The sequence below is a fragment of the Grammomys surdaster genome, unplaced genomic scaffold (genome assembly GCF_004785775.1).
Source record: "Grammomys surdaster isolate TR1022 unplaced genomic scaffold, NIH_TR_1.0 125690, whole genome shotgun sequence".
NCBI lineage: Eukaryota > Metazoa > Chordata > Mammalia > Rodentia > Muridae > Grammomys > Grammomys surdaster.
Genome location: NW_021620526.1, coordinates 7,601 through 30,900, shown reverse-complemented (window position 1 = coordinate 30,900; position 23,300 = coordinate 7,601). Strand labels below are relative to the sequence as shown.

The 23,300-nt window shown below is 41.8% G+C and overlaps 1 protein-coding gene across 1 annotated transcript in view; it reads left to right on the top strand.

Annotated features, from left to right (window-relative positions):
• The window catches only part of Znf185 (zinc finger protein 185 with LIM domain), a 40,512-nt gene extending 19,468 nt beyond the window's left edge, over nt 1-21,044 (top strand). Inside the window, exons 13-20 of the mRNA XM_028788011.1 lie at nt 2,226-2,420; nt 4,041-4,220; nt 7,411-7,521; nt 8,400-8,480; nt 10,307-10,369; nt 12,751-12,853; nt 20,013-20,111; nt 20,812-21,044. Coding sequence (XP_028643844.1) covers nt 2,226-2,420; nt 4,041-4,220; nt 7,411-7,521; nt 8,400-8,480; nt 10,307-10,369; nt 12,751-12,853; nt 20,013-20,111 — 832 coding nt within the window. The 3' untranslated portion in view covers nt 20,812-21,044. The remainder of the gene's footprint in view (nt 1-2,225; nt 2,421-4,040; nt 4,221-7,410; nt 7,522-8,399; nt 8,481-10,306; nt 10,370-12,750; nt 12,854-20,012; nt 20,112-20,811) is intronic.
• Nucleotides 21,045-23,300: the final 2,256 nt, after the last annotated feature.

Genomic DNA, 23,300 nt, shown 5'->3' with positions numbered 1-23,300 from the left:
AGATTTATCCTGCCCACCCCTACCCTCCTGTATCATACAGTAGTAACTGAACATTTTTTGGGTTGCCACAACCGAGGCTTGGTTTTAAAGAATAAGAATCATGGAAGCTGCTAAATGACCCAAAATGTGTGTGATAATAATGCCTTATTCTTCTCAATACACAGTACCATTATCCAGCCAAAAACGTTAATATTAGGTTGACAAGCACTCCTCTAGCACTTATGTTCAGTTTGGGGGAACACACACACACACACACACACACACACACACACACTGAGGAGTGTGTGAACATAGGTCCAGTCAGACTGCCACAGACAGGCACCACGAATACAGAATGCACACACCCGCAACTAAAGCAAATATCAGTTGCGCAGGCAGATTTGGTTCGCCGCTTGCGAGTGAGTGCATACGCATGAATAAGGTGGCCGGCTTCAGGGTAAGAATACGCCTACTCGCGCGGCCATTTCCTGCAGCCCTTAGCTCAGGCTGAGGTGCCCTCTATGAAAAGAGTACAAAATGGCTGCTCCAGTGACTGGCTTCTAAGGTACACTTCCTGAGGCAGTACTAGCTCCAGCCACGAGATGGCGCTAGAGGATCACAAATGGTCCTTCTTGCCCTAGTGTGCTCCTGTTACCCATCCTCCCCACTAGCAATCTCAGAGGACGGTTGGCTACAGTAGCCTACTTAGGAGTGACCAAACTTAAGGACAGTCTGCAGTGACTGCTGCGGTACCCACCTGGACCCCAAGGGCTAACTGGCCCTCCACCCACGACTGACCTCCTCCTTGGCTGTGAATTCACAGTCCCCTTTCCGTTTGATAAACAGACTGATTGAGGGGCTTGAGGACAGGCCCAGGTGACAAATTTGTCAGAAGCTGTAGGGGTTTTACCCAATATTCATAGTGGACTAGATGCAGGGATTCTTGAGCTTGAATTTAAGCCTAAGGTAACTTTATGGGACCTTTGGCATATTATTCAGCTTTTACGTGAACAATAATGGAAATAGTTTCTACCATAGAAAATTTAAAGAGTTAAATGGGTTTATATATGTAAAACACGCAGGACACTGCGGGGGGGAGGGGTACAAAATATTATCAAATAGTAACTATAAAACCTTCAAGATAAATAAAGTTCCCCACTGCCATTTTTTGTTGTTTATTCAGTCATTTGATAGCATAGTCTTGCCTTTTTCCTTTGAAATTTTGTTATCACATGTTAAATCTAAGACATAGATTGTTTTCCTCTTTGTTGTGTTGCAAGTGTGGGTTTTTTCTAGTTTGTATTTGACACAAGAAGGTAAGTTTTAGACATGTTCTCACTGCTGGCAACTGTGGTCAGGCAGCAGATTACATTGCGTAGAAAGTGGCATTGCCTTCTGTGCAGTATGTAGTAAGGTCAAAAATTGGCACTGACTGTCTTAAGCTACCAGAGTCTGTGAAGGCTTCAGAAAATATAACAAATCTCCATCCAATAGGCCTTCCTCTCTCTACTCATTCCAGTTTAGCAGTAGCTGAAGCCAAATGTCAGGAAAATAAGATACCCCCTTCAGCATGTTATATTGCATAGAAAGGCATCCTGTGAGTGTTTGACCAAATGTATTTTTTTCATGACCTATAAAGATTACAATTCCTGAAATAGCAGTTGCCCTGCTTCAAGGCCTAGGATTTCCCCATATTTCTCTATCTCCAAACTGCTCTTTCTGGAGAATCTTGTCTCTGTTCACTGAGCACTACTTCTTCCTAGTACAGCTGGAGGTGACAATTGGTTTCTTTCCACTGCAGAGGAGTTTTAGTTTTCCCTTACCTGAGACTGAAAATGTCAATTAGTTTTACAACATAGTCCCTGAGAAGCCCATCACACATTCTCTTTCTTCTGCCAGCTTAGAGCCTCCCTGCTATGGCCTTAACTTCCATATGTGAGTTCCAGAAGTGGGAGTCATTGATAATGTGTTCTTATTCTGTCCTTAGCTTAGTAGTTCCCAGAGCACTGCAGGAAGGTTCTAAGCTGGTGGAACAAAGAGACAGGAATGATGATGAGAGAGGTGTTCAACACCATCTACTGTCTTGTGGCCCCCACATTTGAGAGTACATTGCAGACAAACTGAGGAAGATGTACCTTCCTTGATGGCTTCAGATGTAGCTTGAGTTGAGCTGTTTATGTCAGAGTACAGTGGGATAGCAAGAGCCAGTGCCTTGGGCTTCTTTCTATATGATACTTGTTCTTCAGCCCCTCAGCTGATTGTAAGGTGAATGTGGCCCCCAAGACCATCGAAGCCGGGCAAGAGATGTCTGCTGATATGAGACGTGGCCAAGGAGATGTACTTACAGCAGCTCAACATTCTGCAGATCCCAGCATCCCAGACCTGCAGAGCAGCCCCAGTGTACCCAATCAGCTCATCAAACATGATGCTTGTGCCAGCAGGTAAGGTCTTCCACTGACCTCCTGCTGTCTATGACCAAGGTTTCTTCCAGGGTCACAACATGGGTGAGAACTCCTTTTCTTACTCCAGGCCAATGCCTGAGTTCTCTGAATGTGCTCAGAATGTTGATACCCTGGTCCTAAGGTGGTGTTGACTGCTTCCTGGGCTTTGAGAAGTTGGAATGGGGCTGTGATCAAAATAAGAAGTCTGGTTTCCTGGTGCATAAGGCAAAAGGGAAGTCTGTTTCCCAGAGTGTACATGAGTAGGCTTCTAGGGATGGTGAAGACTATTTTTTTTTATACAGTGGTGGTGTCAAAGTATGACAGGGAGTATGAGTGACACAGACTATGGAGAAGAGAGAAATGGAATGAAAAAGACGAGGAAGGACCATGCTTGAGAAAGGAAAGGAAAGTGTGAAGACTGTTGGTTTGTGTGTGTCTCTGTATGTGAATGATGGATATTGTGACCATAAATAAAGGTGACTGTGAAGTATGGGAAGATTTTCAAGCCCAGGCTCTCATTTGTGGTCCCTAGATTTTAAAGAGTACATAAAATCAATGACAGGGGAACAAAGGGAATTAGTTGGAAGTGTGTATGAAATGAGAGTCAAGGTATATGGGGGAAATGTGTTCAAAATACAAAATGCTTATTTTAAATTATCCTTATGTAACACAGTGTACCAGGTACAATAAGAAACACAACACAAAAAATTTTAAATAAATTTTTACAAGAACAGCCTACAGATGCAGGAGAAACTTATCAGTCCTGTGATTTCTAGGGGAGTGAGATTGAAGTTAGGTTTGAAGGCTAAGGAGGATTTCCCCCAATTAAATGTTATATTTCATAAGATTTGCCTTGGTCATGGTCTTTTGAACTTCTCTCCTAGTTGAAAAGCATCACTGGCCCTTTGGCTCCTCAGGATATAGTTTGCAGTCACCAGCTCGGGAGCAAGTGACTGTTTAGTTTCCTTTCAAGCTTCCTGGCAAGGGCACCAGTTAGCTTTTCTTCCCTGTAGTCACTCTGAGTCTACACTCATTGTGATGGTTTATATATGCTTGGCCCAGGGAATGACATTCCAAATTGAGGAAACCAGAGGCCTGTCAAAGGAAAGTATAGGGTGAGTGTCTTAGGGCTTTACTGCTGTGAACAAACACCATGACCAAGGCAAATCTTATGAAATATAACATTTAATTGGGGCTGGCTTACAGATTCAGAGGTTCAGTCCATTATCTTTAAGTCAGAAACATGGCAGCATGCAGGCAGGCATGATGCAGGAGGAGCTGAGAGTTCCACATCTTCATCTGAAGGCTACTAGTGGAAGACTGAGGATGAGGGTTTTATAGCCCACACCCATAGTGACACACCTACTCCAACAGGGACACACCTACTAATAGGGCCATTCCTCATCCCAACACTCCTATTTTCTTTATCTTCTCATTTCTTGGTGGTTCAACTTAGGACCCTTTTCAAAACTGCTTGCTTTCTGGGAGTTGGGGGCTGCTTGTCTCTTGAGATGGGTTCTCCTAATGCCCTTGGGAAGTAACATTCAGATTCCAGAGATCAGCAAGGGTAAGGCCTCTGTTCTTCTCTGTATATGATATACAATATTCATTCTTTCTCAGCACTGCAGATGCTTGTGAGGAGAAAAATGCAGCCCCCAAGATCAAGGCCTTACAGGAGACATCTGGACAAAGTGACTCAACTGTGGCTTCCCAACAACTTGCAGATCTCAGCATCCCAGAGCCACAGAGTAGCTCCAGTGGACCTGAGCAGCAAATCAAAGTAGAGGACTGTACCGACAAGTAAGGGCTTGCACTACCCTCTTACTGCCCCTGGCCCAACTGTCAGGGACCACAACCCAGGACAAACACATGCACTTACAGCACAAGCCTATTTCTCTTCGCAGATATGAGATGATACAAAGCAGCAGGAAGCAGAACAAACAAGGATTTGAGTGCAGGTGGTCTCTTGGAGTCTTAGCATCAGATCTATTTGAACAAGAGCACCATGTTATCCATCAACCAATTGGAGCAAGAAAAACAATGTGGGTTGGAGTTAGGGATACGGGGTTGTAAGGTCTGAGAAAAGTAGATCCTGGTGTGAATGAGATTATTGCCATAACTAAAGCTGCCAGTTAGATGAGTTCTTTCACTGTTACTACCACCAGGATGGCCAGAGGGGCCAGTGAGTCAATAATTCACCTCTGTGGTGCTGACCCAGGAGTGTGAGGAAATAGGCTGACAGCAGTAGTTTGAGGAAACAAGAGTCATAAGATTTTTCTGAGAGTCCAAAAGACCAAGGTGTAAGGCAGTAGGAAATAAGTAGTGTTTCCCCCACCACTTTTCTGTGAGCAATTCAGTCCTCCCACAGTTCGAGCTTTCTGACTCCTAGCCTCAGAAGAGCAGGGCCTGTCCACACCAAGGTTGCTTATATAATATTTTTCCAAAGTATAGTATGATTTTTCTCTATTCTAAAATATTCTGTTAATTCTTATTTATAAATAAAATCCGTTAGAGTCTGGGATTAAATCAGCAATCCTCAGTACTTTGTAACTTTAATCTTTTAAGGCCTACTCTAATGATGGTTCTTAAATACTTTAACCTCTCTTTTAGCCCACCATCCACCAGAGGTAGTAGGAAAGAAAGTATATTTTAAAAAATAGATCTATTTTTAAAAGTTCTTTGTCTATCATTGTCTAAAAATCAACAATTTAATTCATAGGTTAATAACAATAGCTCAATCCATTCACAAAACACTTATAGATACACCAACCATTTAATTCAATATAGTTGAAATAACAAGTACAAATGAACAGAGACAGCCAGGCCTCAGCTCCAGTCAAGAAGAGACACCCAAAGAGATGCGAGGAAAACTTCTTCACTGTGTTTCTCTAAAAAAAAAAATCAACAAAGACATGAGACCAACAAATGTTATACAACTAGTTCTATAAAGAAGCCAAACTCAGCCTCTGTCACTGTCTGTCAAGTTCTTTTTATATGCCCTCTAAACATCAAGTGTCCTGCATGGGTCTTGCACATGTGTCTGTCTCAGTTGACATTTTGTCAATCAGCTCAATCCACAAAAGTGACAAAAAACTCTAACACACCACCACAAATTTGTTAATATGTTTCTCTCTATAGAATCCCAATAAAATATAGCTCAAGTACACAATATAAGACAGACCAATACATATATATGTATGGTTAACAAAAAATCCTTTCTCTTATGTCTGCTTCAGCTAAATGTTCCCTTACAAGTCTCTTAGTCTCTCACCTGTGTCTATTTAAAAAAAAATACTCCTTCACATGTTTGCCCCAACAAAATACCTTCCAACATAACTGACTTTCTAAAGAACCCTTATGTTTTCACTTCAGCACTCCTTTATTTCTTGGGCTTTCTGGCTATTCTTCTGCCCGTAGACTTGATTTTGACCCACTGTTTTCTTCTCACCTCTGCCTTTCCATATACCAGTTCCAAGAGTCTTAGCAGAAATGAGGATACAATCAGAGCCTAGAGCCTGTACTGTTCATCAGCAGACTGTGTGTATTGTTTTTCTGATTGTATAAGCCAAGAAAAAATATTTTGTAATATAACATAGAGGGATTCGGACAAAGTGTTATTTATGAGGAAAACCTGCAGCAGCTGGAAAGAAAGAACCCACACAAAAAGAAGGAAACAGGAAGATCCCATAAGATGGACCCTGTGGTTGACAGGAATGGAGTAAGGTGAACAGGGGAACAGAAAGTGGGCTTTTGTAGCTTAGGGAGAAGAGATCATTGGGAATGAAATAGGATGTTTCCTTACCACTGGATATGAAAAACACTGGAGGCCTCTTGCTACCTACATTGCAGGTCTAAGGGTTTTCTTTTTTTTTTTTTAATTTTATCTCTTCAGTGCTGCTGTTCTCTCTCTCTGTCTCTCTCTGTCTCTCTGTCTCTCTCTATCTCTCTGTCTCTCTCTCTCTCTCTGTCTCTCTCTCTCTGTCTGTGTATGTGTGTGTGTGTGTGTGTGTGTGTGTGTGTGTGTGTGAATGAGGCATGCTTACCTGTGTATAAGTATGTGGAGGCCAGAGGATGGGCTCAGGTATTTTTATCGTTCTCCACCTTATTAATGTTTTGGGTGGGTATATGTGCATGTATAGGTACATGGTGGGCATGGGTGCATGTATGTAAGTCCAAATTGGCATCAAGTGTCTGATAATTTTCTTTTTATTGGGGCTGGGACTCTTGCTGAACCTGGAACTTTCTAATTTCTGCCACTAAGCTAGCCACCTTCCCCCAGGGATCCCCTCACTGGAGTCTACCTCCCCACTGCTGGGATTATAGGTGGCTGCCACATTGCCTAGATTTTTATGTATATTCTGGGGATCCAAACTCCAGTCTTCATACTTATGAGCTACCCAGGGAGCCAATATCAGGATCAGGGCCATGTGCTGTAGCCAAGGTGATTGGTATCTTTCAGAATGAGGTGCATCTGACCTGCCTCCTCATTAATCCCTGAGCCCTTACTACTCTGTTTCCATGGTCTGCAGTTCTCCAGAGGTTGATATAGGGTAAGGAAGTTAATCCTACAAAAGGATTATTTTGTCTGGTTTCCTAACTAACAAACTAGACTGCTTTTCCCTGCTCCTCCACCCTGGCTGCCACACTCCCAGTAACCTGATGGGCAAGTTACCAACACCAATGCCCTAGCCTGCAGTCCAGAATTCAGAGTAGAAACTGGAAAATGGAGTCTCACCCATGAGTCATTATGAAGTGGGCTGTGTCCCCTCTCCTTATCAAACCTGGATTTTCTCCTCTGTATATAGAGAGGTTCCATTCACTGATCTCTGAGAAACATACAAGAACAATAATAAAGGATTTACATCTACTGTTCCCAAAATACTGGCATGCTTTTAATGGTCTTGAAGTGGCAAACTTTGGGGTTAGGCCATAAAGGCCTATTTGAATCAAGAAGTAGAGACATGCTCCTTCTTTTCTCCATTTCTTTCAGGCAAAAAAGCCCTTCAAGCTGTATGGTCACTGTTACGATCTCTGACACCTCCAAACAGTCTCAATTGTGTGTTCCTAGTGTCTCAAGTGAGGTGGACTCCAGCTCAACTGTGTAAGAAGGACCATCTAGCAAGTTTTGGTGTCCTTGAGCATGGGAGTTCTCTATAATCTCCTTGCAAGTAAAGGGAGCCACTTTCCTTCTCTGTTGCTTTCTCTGTGATGTCTTCTTCAACTCCTAGCATCCCAGTAGCAAATGGGCAGATATAGTATAGTCCTTAGTCCCTCAAGTATAAATTTTACATTCCTCAAGCCTATTGGCAGGACTGGGCATGGTCCTATAGCATGCTTTCCTTCTCATCTCAACAAGAAGCTGAAGTGGAACATATGAAACTAGCAGATACAACCAGTGGCAGGCTTCAGTATCTGTATGAAAGCCAGGGAAACCAGGCCAATCTCTCCCACCCCTCTCTTTCACTGCTTTACCTGTACTGTTGAATACTTTTAGCCTACAAGAAGGGATACCATTCTAGGGAGTCTGCTGAGTAAGTATGTGTAAGTTTTCTGCCGATCAGGCCAGGGCACTGGAACATGGAAATGAGGGTCAAGGGTGGGGCTGCACTGAGCCAGCCTGAAGCAGACCTTGTTTCTAAAGCTTGCAGAGGCTTTCCAAAGCATAGATTAAAGTTACTTATAGGCCCTTGGAACCTGATTGATAATGGGGTGTGGAGTGTAGTGGGTGACTACCGCAGGGAAGGCACTATGTGGAAAGAGCTAGTCCACATGTACACTAACATCAGCATCCTGCCAACTGTCTGCAGCTTCCCTTGCAGCCTGGCTTGTGAGCTCACTAGTCCCTCTACCCTAGGCCTTCATATGAGCTTCTGCATTTCCTTCACACTGGGCTGCGGGCATTGATTCTCCTCTGTGGGCCAGGCCCAGTCTCCTAGAATCTTCTAGTACACACCTTATTCTGCTGTGCTCCTTCTACAGCAAAGGAATTCTCTTCGTGAAGGAGTATATGAATGCTAGTGAAGTGTCTTCTGGGAAGCCAGTGTTTTCACACTGTGACAGGTAAGAACAGGTTTCAACTGCTCTGTTGTCATAGCCTGTACCAGGCAGTGATGCCTTAACTCCTACATCCTGTTACCTCAAGCAGGATTCAGTGGACAGTACCTACTGGGTAATAATTCATTGAATGACAGCATACTGCAAGTGCCTACTAATGCCTGACTTATGAATTTTCAGGTTTTCTTTCTAGTTAGGTGGATAGAAAATCTAACCCCCATGTTCTTTCATGCTAGGTGGCCCCACTGAACCCCTTGTCTGTTTGCTTTCCTGTGCCATGCAGGAAGTTACTTCCAGGTCTTTTCAGTGCTGTTCCACCCACCCACACTCTAGCTTGTGTCAAGTTGAAATAAAACTAGCCAGCACAATTGACCCTTGTCAGCTTGACACACAAACGTATTGCTGTTAAGCCAAATGGGGTCTCTTGCTGCAACTGGACTGCACTTTCACCAATAATAGCCTCTCCCAGTCTCTCTTCAGGGTCTCCAGTCCAGCCACATGGTGCTAAGCCCCCACTGCCCTCCAGACTTACCACTCCATGCCATCAAGTCCAGTACCACCAAGGTACCAAGTTCAGCTGCCAGGACAAGGTGGAGCCTTGGCCACCTCTGGAGCAGAGTTTCTGAATGCTAATGCTGAGGACATACTTCCCAGAGGTTTCACCTCAGTGATGCTGGTGTCTTCTTGACCCTCACTAATTTATCAGTTTCAGCCAACCAGCATTGATTAGCCCAGTATAGGAAAGTTTTCATTTTAGTACTGATTGCTTCCTGTTAATCACAGTCAATTAGTCTGCCCCAGCTAACCAGTACCACAGATTCTTAATGAAAATATTCAAGGCCCCCATAGAATCTTTAAGTGACCCTATTACTGCTCTCTGGTACCTCATAAGCCAGGCCTCCATCCTCTATGTTCTTATCTTCCAAGCTACCACAGAAACTCACCAAGCTTAGGCAGCTCAATGGATTTTTTTCTAGCCAAATTTCTCATGTCCCACAACCCTCCCCAAACAACATGGTCAGGTCTGTCACAGCTATACCCTACTCCTGGTACCAATTTCTATCTTGGAGTTGCTACTGCAGAGATGAAACACCATGACTACAAAACTCTTGGGGAGGAAAGTGCTTACACTTCCACATCATAGTCCATCATCTAAGGAAGCCAGGACAGGCACTCAAACAGGTCAGGAAACTGGAGGCAGGAGCTAATGCAGAGGCTGTGGAGGGGTGCTGCTTTCTGTCTTGCTCTTTATGGCTTGTTCAGCCTACTTTCTTAAACAATTTAAGACAACCAGCCCTGGAGTGGCCCCACTCCAAATAGTCTGGTCTTTCCCATGTCAATTACTAATTAAGAAACTGCCCTACACCCTTTTCTATAGGCTGATCTTATGGAGGCATTTCCTCAAGTGTTCTCATCCCTCAAATGACTCTTGGCTTGTGTCAAGTTAACATAAAAGTAGGCAGTATATCTAGTTTCTTATTTCTTCAGTGTATGGCTCCTGAAAGTTCCCATAGTAACTCATACATATCCATATGTAGTAACTGTTTTTTCTAATGGTCAAAGGAACTTAGGGTCCCACTGGTACATAAGTCTTAAGATTCTTACCACATCATGTCTTCTTCATTCACCATGAAAGAACTCACCACGAAAAATGTGTCTCCTTAGTATAAGTCCCTATTGTACCAAAGGCCATTTCTCATCAGAGTGGTGATGACTGTCAGTGTAGTCATGTCTCTAATTGTGGCCACAAGACTAATGAGAACATCGTTTTCTATGTATGACTATGATAGTGATATGGTTAATATTGTGCTCCCTTCTCCATTACACTTCAGCATTGAGGACTCATTGGATCTGGCAAAGAAACACCCACATGGAGGCACTCCATCTTCTGAGAGGTATGTCTGCTTTCTTGACAGAGGTCTTCCAGTTATATAGGTGAGAGAGCACTAAGGCAGATCTCCATATGGGTCTTTCTCTGCTGCTTTGAAGCTTTTGATCTGTTTGTAGCTCTGTCATACAGTGGGACACTGCATAAGGTGGTACCACACCAATCAGGATGTCACACTTATGGCAACTGAAGCCTGTAAACCAAGATGAAGAATAGATGCAAAAGGTCTGAAAGAGAACCTGAGGAGGCTCTTGTCAGGAAGATAGACTCTTCAGAATAAAATCTAATGATACATTTGACTAACTTGCATATATGAATAGATGCAAAAAGAAAGAAACAACTACACAAGAGCTTGGTGTGTAGAGAAAAATGTTTTTTGTTTGTTTGTTTTATCATCAAGAAGACAGAACTAAGAATACACAGTGGCCTGGAGTCATGGAACTGATCACCAGATGTCAGCAGTAATAGGATGGCCTTAAGGACAAAAAATAAGGGCTATTTTTAAACTTTTGTAATAGGAAAGAAAATCTGCATCAGAGAGTGAATCTACCCAGGTTACAGTGAGGAAAAAAGGGGGAGGAATAAGTCACATGAAGTTAGTTACTGGCAGAGCCAGAAATGAATCCTGGAGCCTGACTACTAACAGGTTATGGATATTTCTCCTCTGCCATATGTCTTCTCACTTATTATGAGATCTAACTTACTGTGGTTTACACTCAGAAGCCACAGCTAGACTGGGGAGAAAGTTAAGATGAAGCAAATCTTAACAGTGTTCTCCTTTTACCCCAACACAAACAAGTACAGGAATTTATATATAGACAGGGTGACAGATGTTCCTTCCATTATGCCAGATTACTGAATTCTGGACAGTCACAGATCACTTGATAAATCATGTCATCAGATAATTTCATAGTCTGTATATGCTACTTTACCAAAATGCCCAAGGCTAGATATGGTGGCACATAGCTTTATTCCTAGGACTTAGGAGGCAAAGGCAGGTGGATCTCTGTAAATTTGAGGCCAGCTTGGACTACATAGCAAGTTTTAGGCCACCTAGGGCTACACAGTGAGACTTTGCCTCAAAAACAAGCATACAAAGAAGGAAGCACCCACAATGGTTTGTTTACCTCTTTCTAGGCCCTAACTCTTAAGTCTTATTACATGTCATATTGCTACAGTAAGGACAAAACTTCTAACACATGAATCTCTGGAGCATACACTCAAGCTTTGTATAAACCATGGAAGGTAGACTGCTGAGATGCCTGAGAATTTTTCAGTTGTATAGGAACAAATGAAATATATCATTTTCTAGTAGCATGATAGATCAAATACCATAGTACTCTGTCTTTCTATTGTTCCAATGTTAACTCTAGAATCTAATATTACTGATTAATCACTGGACTTGGTTACAGGACTGTGATTATCTCCAAGGACAACCCCAGTCACTTGTGCACAAGTGTACACAAAGAACAGAAGAGAAACAGGGATGTACTGAGAAGATGATTCTTGGGCATTCTTATGTCCAGAGAGTCAGCTATAGGCCACCAGCAGAATGGCAAGGTGCCTTACAGTTTCCATTGCTGTGAAGAGACACTATGAACATGGCAACTCTTATAAACGGAAACATCTAATTGTGGTTAGCTTATGATTCAGAAGTTTAGTCCATTATCATTATGGCAGGAATCATAAAAGCATACAGGGAGCCATGGTACTGGAGAGGTATCTGAGAGTTCTATATATGGATATGCAGGCAGCAGGAAGAGAATGAGACAACAATAGGTGTGGCTTAAGCATCTGAGACCTCAAAGCTCGCCTCCAGTGACATAGTTCCTCTAACAAGGCCTCCTAATTGTGTCCCTATGGGCTTGTGGAGGATATTTTCATTCAAACCACCACATAGGGCTAAAACATTAGTGCCCATAGCAGTGCTAGGTCCTGGTTACTAGTGACACCCTGGCTTCCGTCGGAATCAGGCCTTCATCTCTGGAAAATAGAACTCCTAATTTAAGCCTGTAGGATCAGAGACTAGAGCTTGTTTCAGCAGTTCCTGTTGGGGGAAGAAAAGAAAAGGAGGGAAAAGCAGAGATGATTCTCAGAAATAAAAAGGAATCTTGGAACAGAGTGTACCAAGAAGTAAGTATCTTCTAGTACTTTAACATGAGTTCTGAGCAGGCTATACAATCCTCCACGGTCCCAGGCATGCAAAAGAGACTATCAAGACTGGTTTAGGAGAATAGTGACAAATTATTGGCATAGGTTATGTTCCCAGTTATACAACACAGAACACATTGGGAAGCTGGGAATACTGGCAAACCTAGAAGATCTGCTGCATCATATCAGAAGTGTGGAAACCAGCCTGACTGCTTGGTCCTTGTTTCCATCTCCTAGACCAACTGAAGGGGTCTGTACTTACTGTAGCCATGAGATCCAAGATTGTCCGAAGATTACCCTTGAACATCTTGGCATCTGCTGCCATGAGTATTGTTTTAAGGTAAGAAAGAGGTGTGACTATTCTGAAGAGCACAGATCTGATGATGACATCAGAGAAGTGTAGAGGAGACTGGATTTCTGTTCACAGCTGTAAACAATCTCAGAGGCTCAGTAGGGCTCTGAGCTGAAGAGAGGAGTGTTGACAGTTCCACATGGCTAATAACAGAATGGAGGCAAAAAAAAAGGGTGTTCTGGGAAAGGACTATTCCTCATAGAGGGCCAGTAGTATAAAGGCCTCAACACAGAAATACAACTCATTCTAACGGGCATGCATAGGATGGCAAGAATGAGAGGATATTGGATTAAATTTTCCTAGGGGACATGTGAACAAATGTCCTCATACCCCCATATACAGCACCAGAAACATATAAGAAATTATTTCATTCAAGTCAAGTTGGGTCAAACAATGAGTTTAATTGGGGTAAATTACAGGATATGTAACTTGTGAGCACCAAAGGAAAGTACCCTCTCCGTAGCAACCACTAGCTGCTTATATATTCTTGGGGTTGAGTGGGGTGAGGTCTCCTGCATCTAGTAATATGCTATGTCTCATGCACCACTTCCGAAGTGCCAGTGACCCTACAAGCTGCCCTGTGAGTACTACAACCGATTGTTACTGGGCCCAATTTTCTTTTTAAAGATTTATTTATTTTATGTATGTGAGTACATTGTCGCTGTCTTCAGACACACCAGAAGAGGGCACCAGATCTCATTATAGATGGTTGTGAGCCACCATGTGGTTGCTGGGAATTGAACTCAGGACCTCTGGAAGAGCAGACTGTGCTCTTAACCACTGAGCCATTTCTCCAGCCCCTGGGCCCAATTTTATAAAGATCTCACAGGTAATCACAAATGCTATGCTTTTTAAGATGAAATAGACATATTTTGCCAGGACAACAGAGTTCCACAGCAATTTACCTATTCCTCTGAATCCTGCATTTTTGTACTCCATCTTCTCTGATGTTTCCTGGGTCTTGGAAGCTAGTGATACAAATGCATGATTATTTTCTCCCTTTAGACGTAAGTACTGTGCTACCATGCCTCAGCAACAGTCATATCAGTCAGCACTGTGAAGCATTAGAAGTCTACAGTAACCACCTCTCACTGGAAAAATAAGTTTCCTTGATGAAAATTATCAGCAGCATAGTCTGTAGCCATGAACAAATGTCTATTTAATAAAACAATAACAGTGTTTTCCATAATAGGGCCTAAGCATCCCCCAGCCAATGCCTTTGATAGGACTTACAGTAATGGGATATGAATTCCCTTCCATGAAGCTGGCCTTAAATCCAATTGAAATGTTCTTGGTTGCACCAGTCCACATACCTAGGGTATTCATAGCATAGCATGCATGATCCTTATCCAGGTAGATGTGTTGGTGACAATTCTCCATCAGCAGCATTTTCTTAGCCAGTAGCTACTTCAATTTTCCATATCCCCAGCTGTTAGGAGTCTCTGCTAGGGGTCACTTCCAAAGACTCCCAGGAGCCTTCTCCATCTCAGGGCTCTGGCTCATCCCTGAGATGAGGGGCTACATTTATCCAGTAGAAGAAGAAAGACAGAGAAGGTAGAGGACAAAACTGCTAAAGAGATGGACTGAGAGAGTCTTTTGAGAAAAGAGAAGTGATGTCTTTAGTAAAGAGATGCCCACATGGGCATAAGAGGTCACAGATATAGAGAGGTGCCCAGGTGATAGGTATTACAGGAGGATATAGAAGACTCCAGGAGCCAGAGAGAGACCAAGAGATGCATGATGAATGCACAGGAGGTGTAGCAAACTGCAGGAGACAGAGAGACACTGAGTAGACAAGGAGAGACAAATAGTTAGAGCTGGTGGAAGGAAGGTGTGTCTAAAGAAGTAGAGTCTGGAATTTGGAGTATAATATGGTAGGTGGGCAGAAGCCAGCAGAAATAATTGATCTATACATACCTTAGGAAAGTCAAAACAGCAGATTAGTTCAGAGACGCCATGTCCCTTGGAAATGAATTGATATATGTCATTCCCATGGTTTTGGCACCAGATGAATGAAAATGAAGACATGATTGCTCCTAGATATAGTTGTGGAGAAGGGTTTGTTGCAGATATGAGGGAGAGAACAGCCAAAGGCATCCGGAAAGGTCCAGACTGAACTAAACCATGAGAGGGGAAGGACAGGTGGGATTCAAGAGAGGAAGAGATGGGCAGGGTAGGGGAGCTAAGAGAGGAGCTGTAGACCAAGAGACCAAGGGAGGAATCAGGAGCCAAGAGAACCAAGACACCATGTACCCACAATGGCTGGGCTTTATATTTATAGGAAAAGAAAAATTGGATAAAGGACCACAAAGCTCATGTCCTGGAGAGGTTTTACATAGGAGATAGAGCTAAAAATTTCTAAGAAGAATTAGAACTCTATAACGGGTACTGGGAGAGCCTGGCTGCCATGTCTGCTTTGATATGTTATAGGTATCTCAGCAATTTATCCTGGATTTCTTTGATACCTAACACTTAGCAGTCTAAGATGGTCGGTCCCCTAAGCTTTATGGAATTCAATTCAAACCAAACTGAGATTTGTGGCATTAGTATAGAATTTGAAAGGAATTTTAGAACTGGCTTGTATAATAAAGATATTTTAGTACAATCTTAATCATGAATATTAAAAGAAAAATATGATAGGTAGTGTGGATCTAGCATTCCAAGTGAAAGTGACATGGGAATTTTAATATCTTAATACAGGCCAATGTCCTCCCCTTTCATATAGAATCTCATTGTTAGGAGATAAAAATGATGTGGCAAAGTGAGAGGAAGAGATGAACATAGACAGTTATCTCAGAAAGGATGTATAACCTTGATATAACCTATTTTTTTATTAATTTAAATTCATTTTGGTGTCACCATTGACCTTACATATAAGTTTTATAAATTACTGTTATGAATGAACAATTTTATTATTTTGTTACAGATCATTTTACATTTTAATATATATATATGTATATATATATATATATTCATATTCTATGGCTTTCAATTAAGTGCTTAAAATAAACCACTTTAAGATGATAAATTTCGCCAGTTGAGGGGAAATCTTACCTATAGTTAGGGTTTTGTTTTGGTTTTGGTTTTACTTTTGTAAGCTGAATTGCTACATTAATCAAACATAAAACCTGCTGGAGTTGAAGTACTCATTTATTTTTCTCACAATAAAGAATTCTATAAATCAAGATACTTTAACAACATTGGTGGAAAAGTTAAGTACACACTTAGCATTTGACTGGTTGGTTAACTTGCTAGATTCCAGAAGGGATTTTATTTGTTAAAATGTGAGGTCTTTTAGTGAGAGGATGAGAAGCAAGGAATTGCTCTTTAGTAAGTAGGTCAAAGGTAACCCAAGATAATTGTAATTAGGCTTTTGGATTTCACTATTCCAGCCTCTCCACATCATTAATGTTCTAAGCAGCCAATCAGATTCTCTCTAGGAGTTCTCATTCACAAATCAATCTAGAGAGACTAGTCACTTGCCAAGGAGTTTGACAATGAAGATGGTAAGATGGGCCGGGCAGGGGTGGCACACACCTTTAATCCCAGCACTTGGTAGGCAGAGACAGGCAGATCTCTGAGTTTGAGGCCAGCCTGGTCTACAGAGTGAGTTCCAGGACAGCCTGGGCTACACAGAGAAACCCTGTCTCGAAAAACAAAAAACAAAAAAAAAAAAAAAGAAAAGAAGATGGTAAGATGATAACTGGATAGCTCAAAGCTGGTATATTGTGAGGATTCAAACGATATCCCAGAGTTTTGTGCCTAAGCCTCCTAGTAAAGGAATGTGATATTATTTGTTATCATGGGAAAGACTGAAAAGGTACAAGTTAGGACATAGGTGACACTAAAATGCATTTAATGGGGGCTGGCTTACAGGTTCAGAGATTCAGTCCATCATGACAGAGAGCCAAGAGTTCTACAGCTTGATCCAAAGGCAGCCAGGAGAAGAGTACCCTCCTTATTGGACAGAGCGTGACCAAAGGAGCCTCAAAGCCCACCTCCACCGTGATTTAATTCCTCCAACAAGGCCACACCTATTCCAAGGCCACACCTCCTAATAGTGCCACTCACTCCCTGAGCCAAGCATATTCAAATCACCACAGTGTGTGTTGTATAGGGAAAATATGCAACTTGTAGCACCACTGGAAATGCACCTGCACCTGGCTGGTATCTGCAGGCGCTGAGGCCCTAACAGGTAGGCTAGGGTAGTGCCTGATTTCTAACATTCCTCCGTTTTGTTGTAAAAGGTCAGGAAACAGGAAGGGATAATGGTGAGGCAGGAATGGGGGTGCTGTGCTCTTTAGACTGCTTCCTGCTGTCTGAAGGCATTGACATCTTTGAGGACCCAATAAAGTTGGTATGCTGGCCAAGTCCAGAAAAAGCAGGCTGTTTCCCTCAATGTCCAGGCTCTCTGCAGGACTGTCTGGGACTAGAAAAGTGCAGACTTAGTTGAAGTAGTCTATGAAGCTGGACCACCTGGGGCTAGGTGCTTTGAAACTCTCTTGGATGCATACTTTGAGGGAAAGATTGGAGGTCCTGGTAGTTGAAGGAGAGAAGTCCAAAGACCAGGGAAATGGGGTGCAATCTCACCCTCAGGAATAAGTGAAACGGCAGAAATAGGCCATTGATTGATAGTATTTATCTGGAGTCCATTTGACCCAAGAGAGGTAGATTTAAGCTAATTCTCCAAAGCTTACAAGAGATTGTTTTTAAGGTTACAAAAGAGATAAGTCTTATATATATTGGCATTACCATTGCTCTTAATCTGTACTGAAATCCACACTGGAGAAAAAGCAGTAGATTCACACTTTTGTGTCATAGTAGAAGCCTGGGATATCATGTTAGGTGAAAACCATGAACACTTTTTAAGGCAAGTTCAGGGAGGACAGAAACCTCCCGTGGAGTAGAAGGGCAGAAGCTTACTTGATCTTGATTTTCAGTAGAAATCCAGACCATGAAATCAGGGCCTTTTTCCTCTTTCCAGAAGACCAGGTGTATAAAGATTAGATAGACACTTTTAGCACAATAAAAATGTATAGACTTTTAAGTCCATACTTAGAAGACAACTAAAGGAAATTTAAAATATTGAGCTTGTGACTATGATATTATTTTAAAGTGCTTTACCAGAACTAGATTAATAGCTTATCAGAACTTCATTGATTAATGTATTTTTTTTTAAAAAAAAAACCCCTCTGAGCTTTGGAAGTCTTAATATAACAATAGCACAGAGGGAAAGAAATCTGAAACAGTTTTCATTTTTTTTATACCTTAAGTCACTCTCTTATGATAACTTAAGCTTTCACATCCTCAGACCTTTATAGCTTGCATATGAACACTTTTAAGACAACTTCTTAGACCATAAACTATGTTCTTAGATCCTCACAACCTAAGCTTTTGTATCCTGAGACCTTATATAAACTTTACATCTTTTTTTCTATCCAATCATTCACCATAAGACACAGGTGGTTGATTACTGAGAGGAGTTTTTGTAAAGCAAGTTTCTTTAAATAAAGGAATAGTAATTATTTTGAAGTCTGTTTTGTGAGTTTATCTCTTTTCTGAATCTTGTAATAAGGTAAACTGTGTCTAGACCTAGTTGAAGCTCCAAGAAAATGAGGCCTGAGGCCTGATTGTTGCTCATGAAGAGAACTGAGAAGGCAGCTGAGGCCTTGGCTGCTGCTGTTACACAGACAAAGGTGTCAGTAGCCTAATCATCAACCCCATCAGACATCTGAAAAGGATACATTTTCCTTGAGTAAGCAGGAACTACAGACCAAGCAGCTTCTGAATCTATTAAAAATGGCAGACTTACTGGCTACCTGGACAGTCATCAACCTAGGTTCCTCCATGGTTACTGAGTGCAGAGGTTCCAGGACAGTGTCAGTCTTTGACATCCAGGCCCAGAAGATCTGACAAACTTTGCTGCGGAGTAGGAACTTGGGGTGGGGGAACCAGCCTGCCTTGTCTAGGCAAAGCAGTGCAATCAAGTCCACAGTGTCCTGCTTGCCCACAGTTTAAACAGAATTGGCACTAAGTTTTATCCTCGGCACTACCCAGTTGCTTTTTGCTGCCCCAAGAAAAGTGAATACATTGGTTATGGTCATTCATATACATTGTCCATTTTCTGCATGCCCAGAAGTGACCCCTCAATGTATCAGCACTATTCTAAGTCCATGTTCTAGCCTGGTGTACAGTAACTAAAAGGATATAAACATTATATAGGAAATAGAGGCATAATTGATTTACATTGAAAAATACTCTGTCAGAAGTAAGTTGAGAAGTAGAAGTACTCAGATTGCCATCAGAAGGGTGCATGGCGAGAATGAGCAATGGGACTTGGGGTTGTCTAAAGGCTGTTTAGACACCTTCCCCTGCACCTTTGGCGGCCTGAAGCTGGAAGCCTCAGACTAGAGACATTGAGCGGTCTGGAAAACCTGACACTTCTTGGTCTCTTTTTACTCGACTCCCAGGGTTAGGAAGTCCTGCCACTGACATTCCTAGGGACACAGGTTTATGGGAGGGACTGGGCTACTAAAACATCCTCTTCTGTTGAACAGTATCACCTTCTTCTGGACCTTAAACATTCATGTCCTTCAGCCTCTCCTAATCTTATAGGTAAGGAAATGGAGGCTGGGAAAGTTTCAGTAACTTGCCCATCTAATTTAGCTAATAAATAAAAGTCAAGATTTTAACCTGGGCTGATAGTGAAACTGCAGCTCCTAGCCAAGATGCTAATCATCCTGCCAGTGTGTGTGTGTGTGTGTGTGTGTGTATGTGTGCGTGTGCGCGCCAGATAGCAACACTGGATGTCTTCCTTAGTTGCTCTCTGTTATTTAAGAATAGGAAGATTATTCAGAGCCCTAGAAATCCCATGCCTGCCATCCCAGCCTTGGGATTACAGGTTTGTGCTTCTGCACTCAGTTTTTATATGAGCTCTGGAGATCAAATCTGCAACAAGTGCTTCACTGACTGAGCCATCTTCCCAGTCCCTACCAGCTTACTTTTGGTGTTTTATTCTGTGTTTATCTTGTTTTATAAATCACGTTTAATATCTATGTTTGCAATGTCTTATCTCCTTGGAAGTCCAGGATGTGCCATCAGCTCACAGCATCTGCTTTGAGTGCTGACCTCCATTTTGCTTTTTTAGTGTGGTATTTGCAATAAACCGATGGGTGATCTCCTAGATCAGATCTTCATTCACCGTGACACCATCCACTGTGGGAAATGCTATGAGAAGCTCTTCTAGGTGAGTGCTGGAAGCTCATAGGATATGCATCCAAGAGCCCCATTAAACCCTAGTTTGGACCTGGGTTTTACTTCAGGACCCTGCTATGCTTTTCAGTCATCTAATTAGAGAATCTCAAGTCCTTGTCCTTTGTCCTATGCTTCTTTGAGATCTTAAGTAATGTATGAACCCCTCCCCACCCTCACCCCCATCCCAGGACCCTTTCCAAATTGCTAGAGTCATAGTATCTTCCTTTACAGAATTACCTCTCCCATCTAGAACCTCAGCTAAATCTGTTAACCCTGGGACGCCTGGGGCTATTCTGTGACAAGGAAATAAAGATGTAGAAAGGGAATGGTTCTGAACAAACATGTAGTTGGTATATGATAAAATCTCGACCTCATTTTAGCTCTCAAATTCTAGTATCAGGATCTCTGCCATCTTCCAGCATTATTTGCATAGCTTTAGATTTAGGCTTAATAACTAAGATGTTGACTTAGAGCACTCTCTGGGCCACTAGCCAGTGGGATTATCCCAAGTGTCTCAACACAGCATATTTTCCCTAAGGTTTCCTCCTCTCCGGGAAATGCTTTTGTGTTGGGCTTGGGCTCACAATCACTGCAACACTTACCCATCTCAAGGGACCCTGGCTGTAATGGATTGATCAGATCCTTACTTCAAGTCTCATTGGTACCTCTATTTCTTTTTTTGGCTCCTCCAGGCTGAACAGAAGCTGATGATCCCCAGCTGTATTTGGCTGTCCAGTTGACCCAAATTGTTGGCTCTTCCTCCCTTACATCCTCCATGGTTCCACTGTACTTCTGTTCACCTTGTACTGAAGTAGCATACATCTAAGATTGTATCGCAATGATGTTATAATTACTTTTGTGTAGCCTTTTATACCTTAGGAGTATCTCAGTTCAGGCTTGAAACCCTTGCTTCCAGGATAAATGAGTCCACTTTGACTTCCTTAAGACATGTTGGCTTTCTAATGAGTGCAGATGACCTAGTATGTTAGAAATGAGTACAAGTCTAGGTATCAGCATATGCAGACTTTCTGAGTCTTTTGAGGGGCCAAGGGGCCAAGCCAAAAAACTGTTGACGATCCCTGGTAGGAAAATTACAGGCATTGAATACTAAGGGTTGGCAATAGGCTAATGTTTAGCTTGTCTATTCACTTTGTGTGTGTGTGTATGTGTGTGTGTGTGTGTATTTTTAAATTTCTCACAATTTTTAAAATAGTTCATTGTTTTTGATTGAATTATGTAGCAGATTTAAATTACCTCCTCCCATTCTCCTTTGAGTTTTTCCAGTCAGGTATGTTTGTACATGTTGGAAAGTTTACCCAGGTTTAAATTTGATAAGATACAATATTAGGAGGCTTCTAATCAAAGAGATATCTGTGTCAAAATTCTGTTTGAATTTTGATAGTTGGTTAAAAATCTTTACCCTCAGTATTTTATTCTGGACTTTTATTCTCTGAACTGCCTTTAAGGTGTAGATCTCAAAAGGCTAAAGAAGAAAACAAGCGAGGTTTCTTGAAATGTCACCACACATTACCATGAAGCATTGGCTTTAATCTCATTAATACTCTCTAAGATATTCTCATGTTCACTTTAGAAACAAAGAGACTAATGCTCAGAGAAGTGGGAAAAGCCCTATAAAACCACTGTTGTCTCTCTCTGGAGCATATACTTTCTCCAGAAGCAATAACCATAGTGGCATTGACCAAATTTGTTCCTAAGTGAAAGCCTCTATTTGGAGAGGGAAAGGGAGCAATTAAATTACTGTAGTGTTTCAAGGAGGGACCCAAGAAGCCCAGAGATGGGGTGAATTTCACACTTTTCAAAACCATTTCTAACACTATGCTTCAGGGAAATATTTCACAGTAGGAATAGGGGCCCTTCAAACAGTGCCTGTGAAATTTGGCTTATGCAACTTTTCAAAGAAAAGCTTGCTATCCAGTGAAATGTGCAGTAGGTTTTCTGCCCTGATCACACAGCCTTTTGTGACCTATTTTCTAGTCCTGACTCTGTCTCAAACTAACATCAACTTCTAGGTCCCCAGGTACTCAAAACACTAGCAGTTGATGTCTGGCACTGCAAAAGCAGGTTCATCCCTGCAGTTTGCTAATATGCTGTTCTGAGTTAACCTCACCCTGCTGCCTTTGGGCTCAGCATTAAACTGGAAACATGTTGAAAGGAAAAATAGCCCTCAAGACTTGGGGATGCAAAATAGAGGCCTCTTTGTTGGATTTACTTGTAAGATAGCTCTTCTTTTTCTCCAGACTTTGAACCCTAAACACATTTGAGTGTGGACTTGTTCTTCCTATAGGTAATCAGAGAAGAACATTCTATTTATTTGACTGCTTATCTGTTACTTATACTCTGAAGTGGAGGCATGCATTGTGCCACACCCCAATACTAATTATGAACTAATCTTTCTCAAGTTCAGCTCTAGGATAAGACTTAGCATACAGTGGGCAATAACATATGTGTGCCAAATGAATTAGTAAGAGAAAACTAAGTAAGTCACTCCCTTAGTTACCTGGGCATTTCAGTGCAGGCCTCATAAATGGAGTAAGAGGCTCTAGATCTGATGGTTTCCCTACCTTAAAGGTGTACTCTGCCATTTAAGGAGTTTTAGAAATGTGGAATATACTCAAAGACAGCTTGTAAGGTTAGTATTGATTTGAATCTAAAACAGCCCTTTTGAGTCTTAGACACAAAATTCTGCAGTTAACAAAGAGGGATGGTTTTGCATTGATTTACTTCTTTTTAATTGCTTAATGTTCTTAATTATACTTGCTTAATCTTCATTAATGTACACAAATTATAATAAATGTTAAGATATTATACACCAGTACTATAATTTTCTTTTTAAAAAATTTTGTGTGTATGTGTACACTTAAGTACAATAACTTGGTAGTTTTGGACATGTGGTTTACCAGATGCCATTCTTGCTATAAAACAAAACTAGACATGGTAGCTCATGCCTGTAACCCTAGCACTCAGGAGACAGGTCACTCTGAGTTGACAGGCCTAATCCCTGCTATAATCTTGGAACACTGAAGAAGGAGTGAATTGTTGTCTTCCTATTGTGTTTTGCTTACTTAGAGTGAGCCTCTATAAAATAAAACAAGATGATGTGTGGGGCCCAAGTTTGCTCCACCACAGAGCATGAGTGCTTGGGGAGCTGGGACATGGTAAG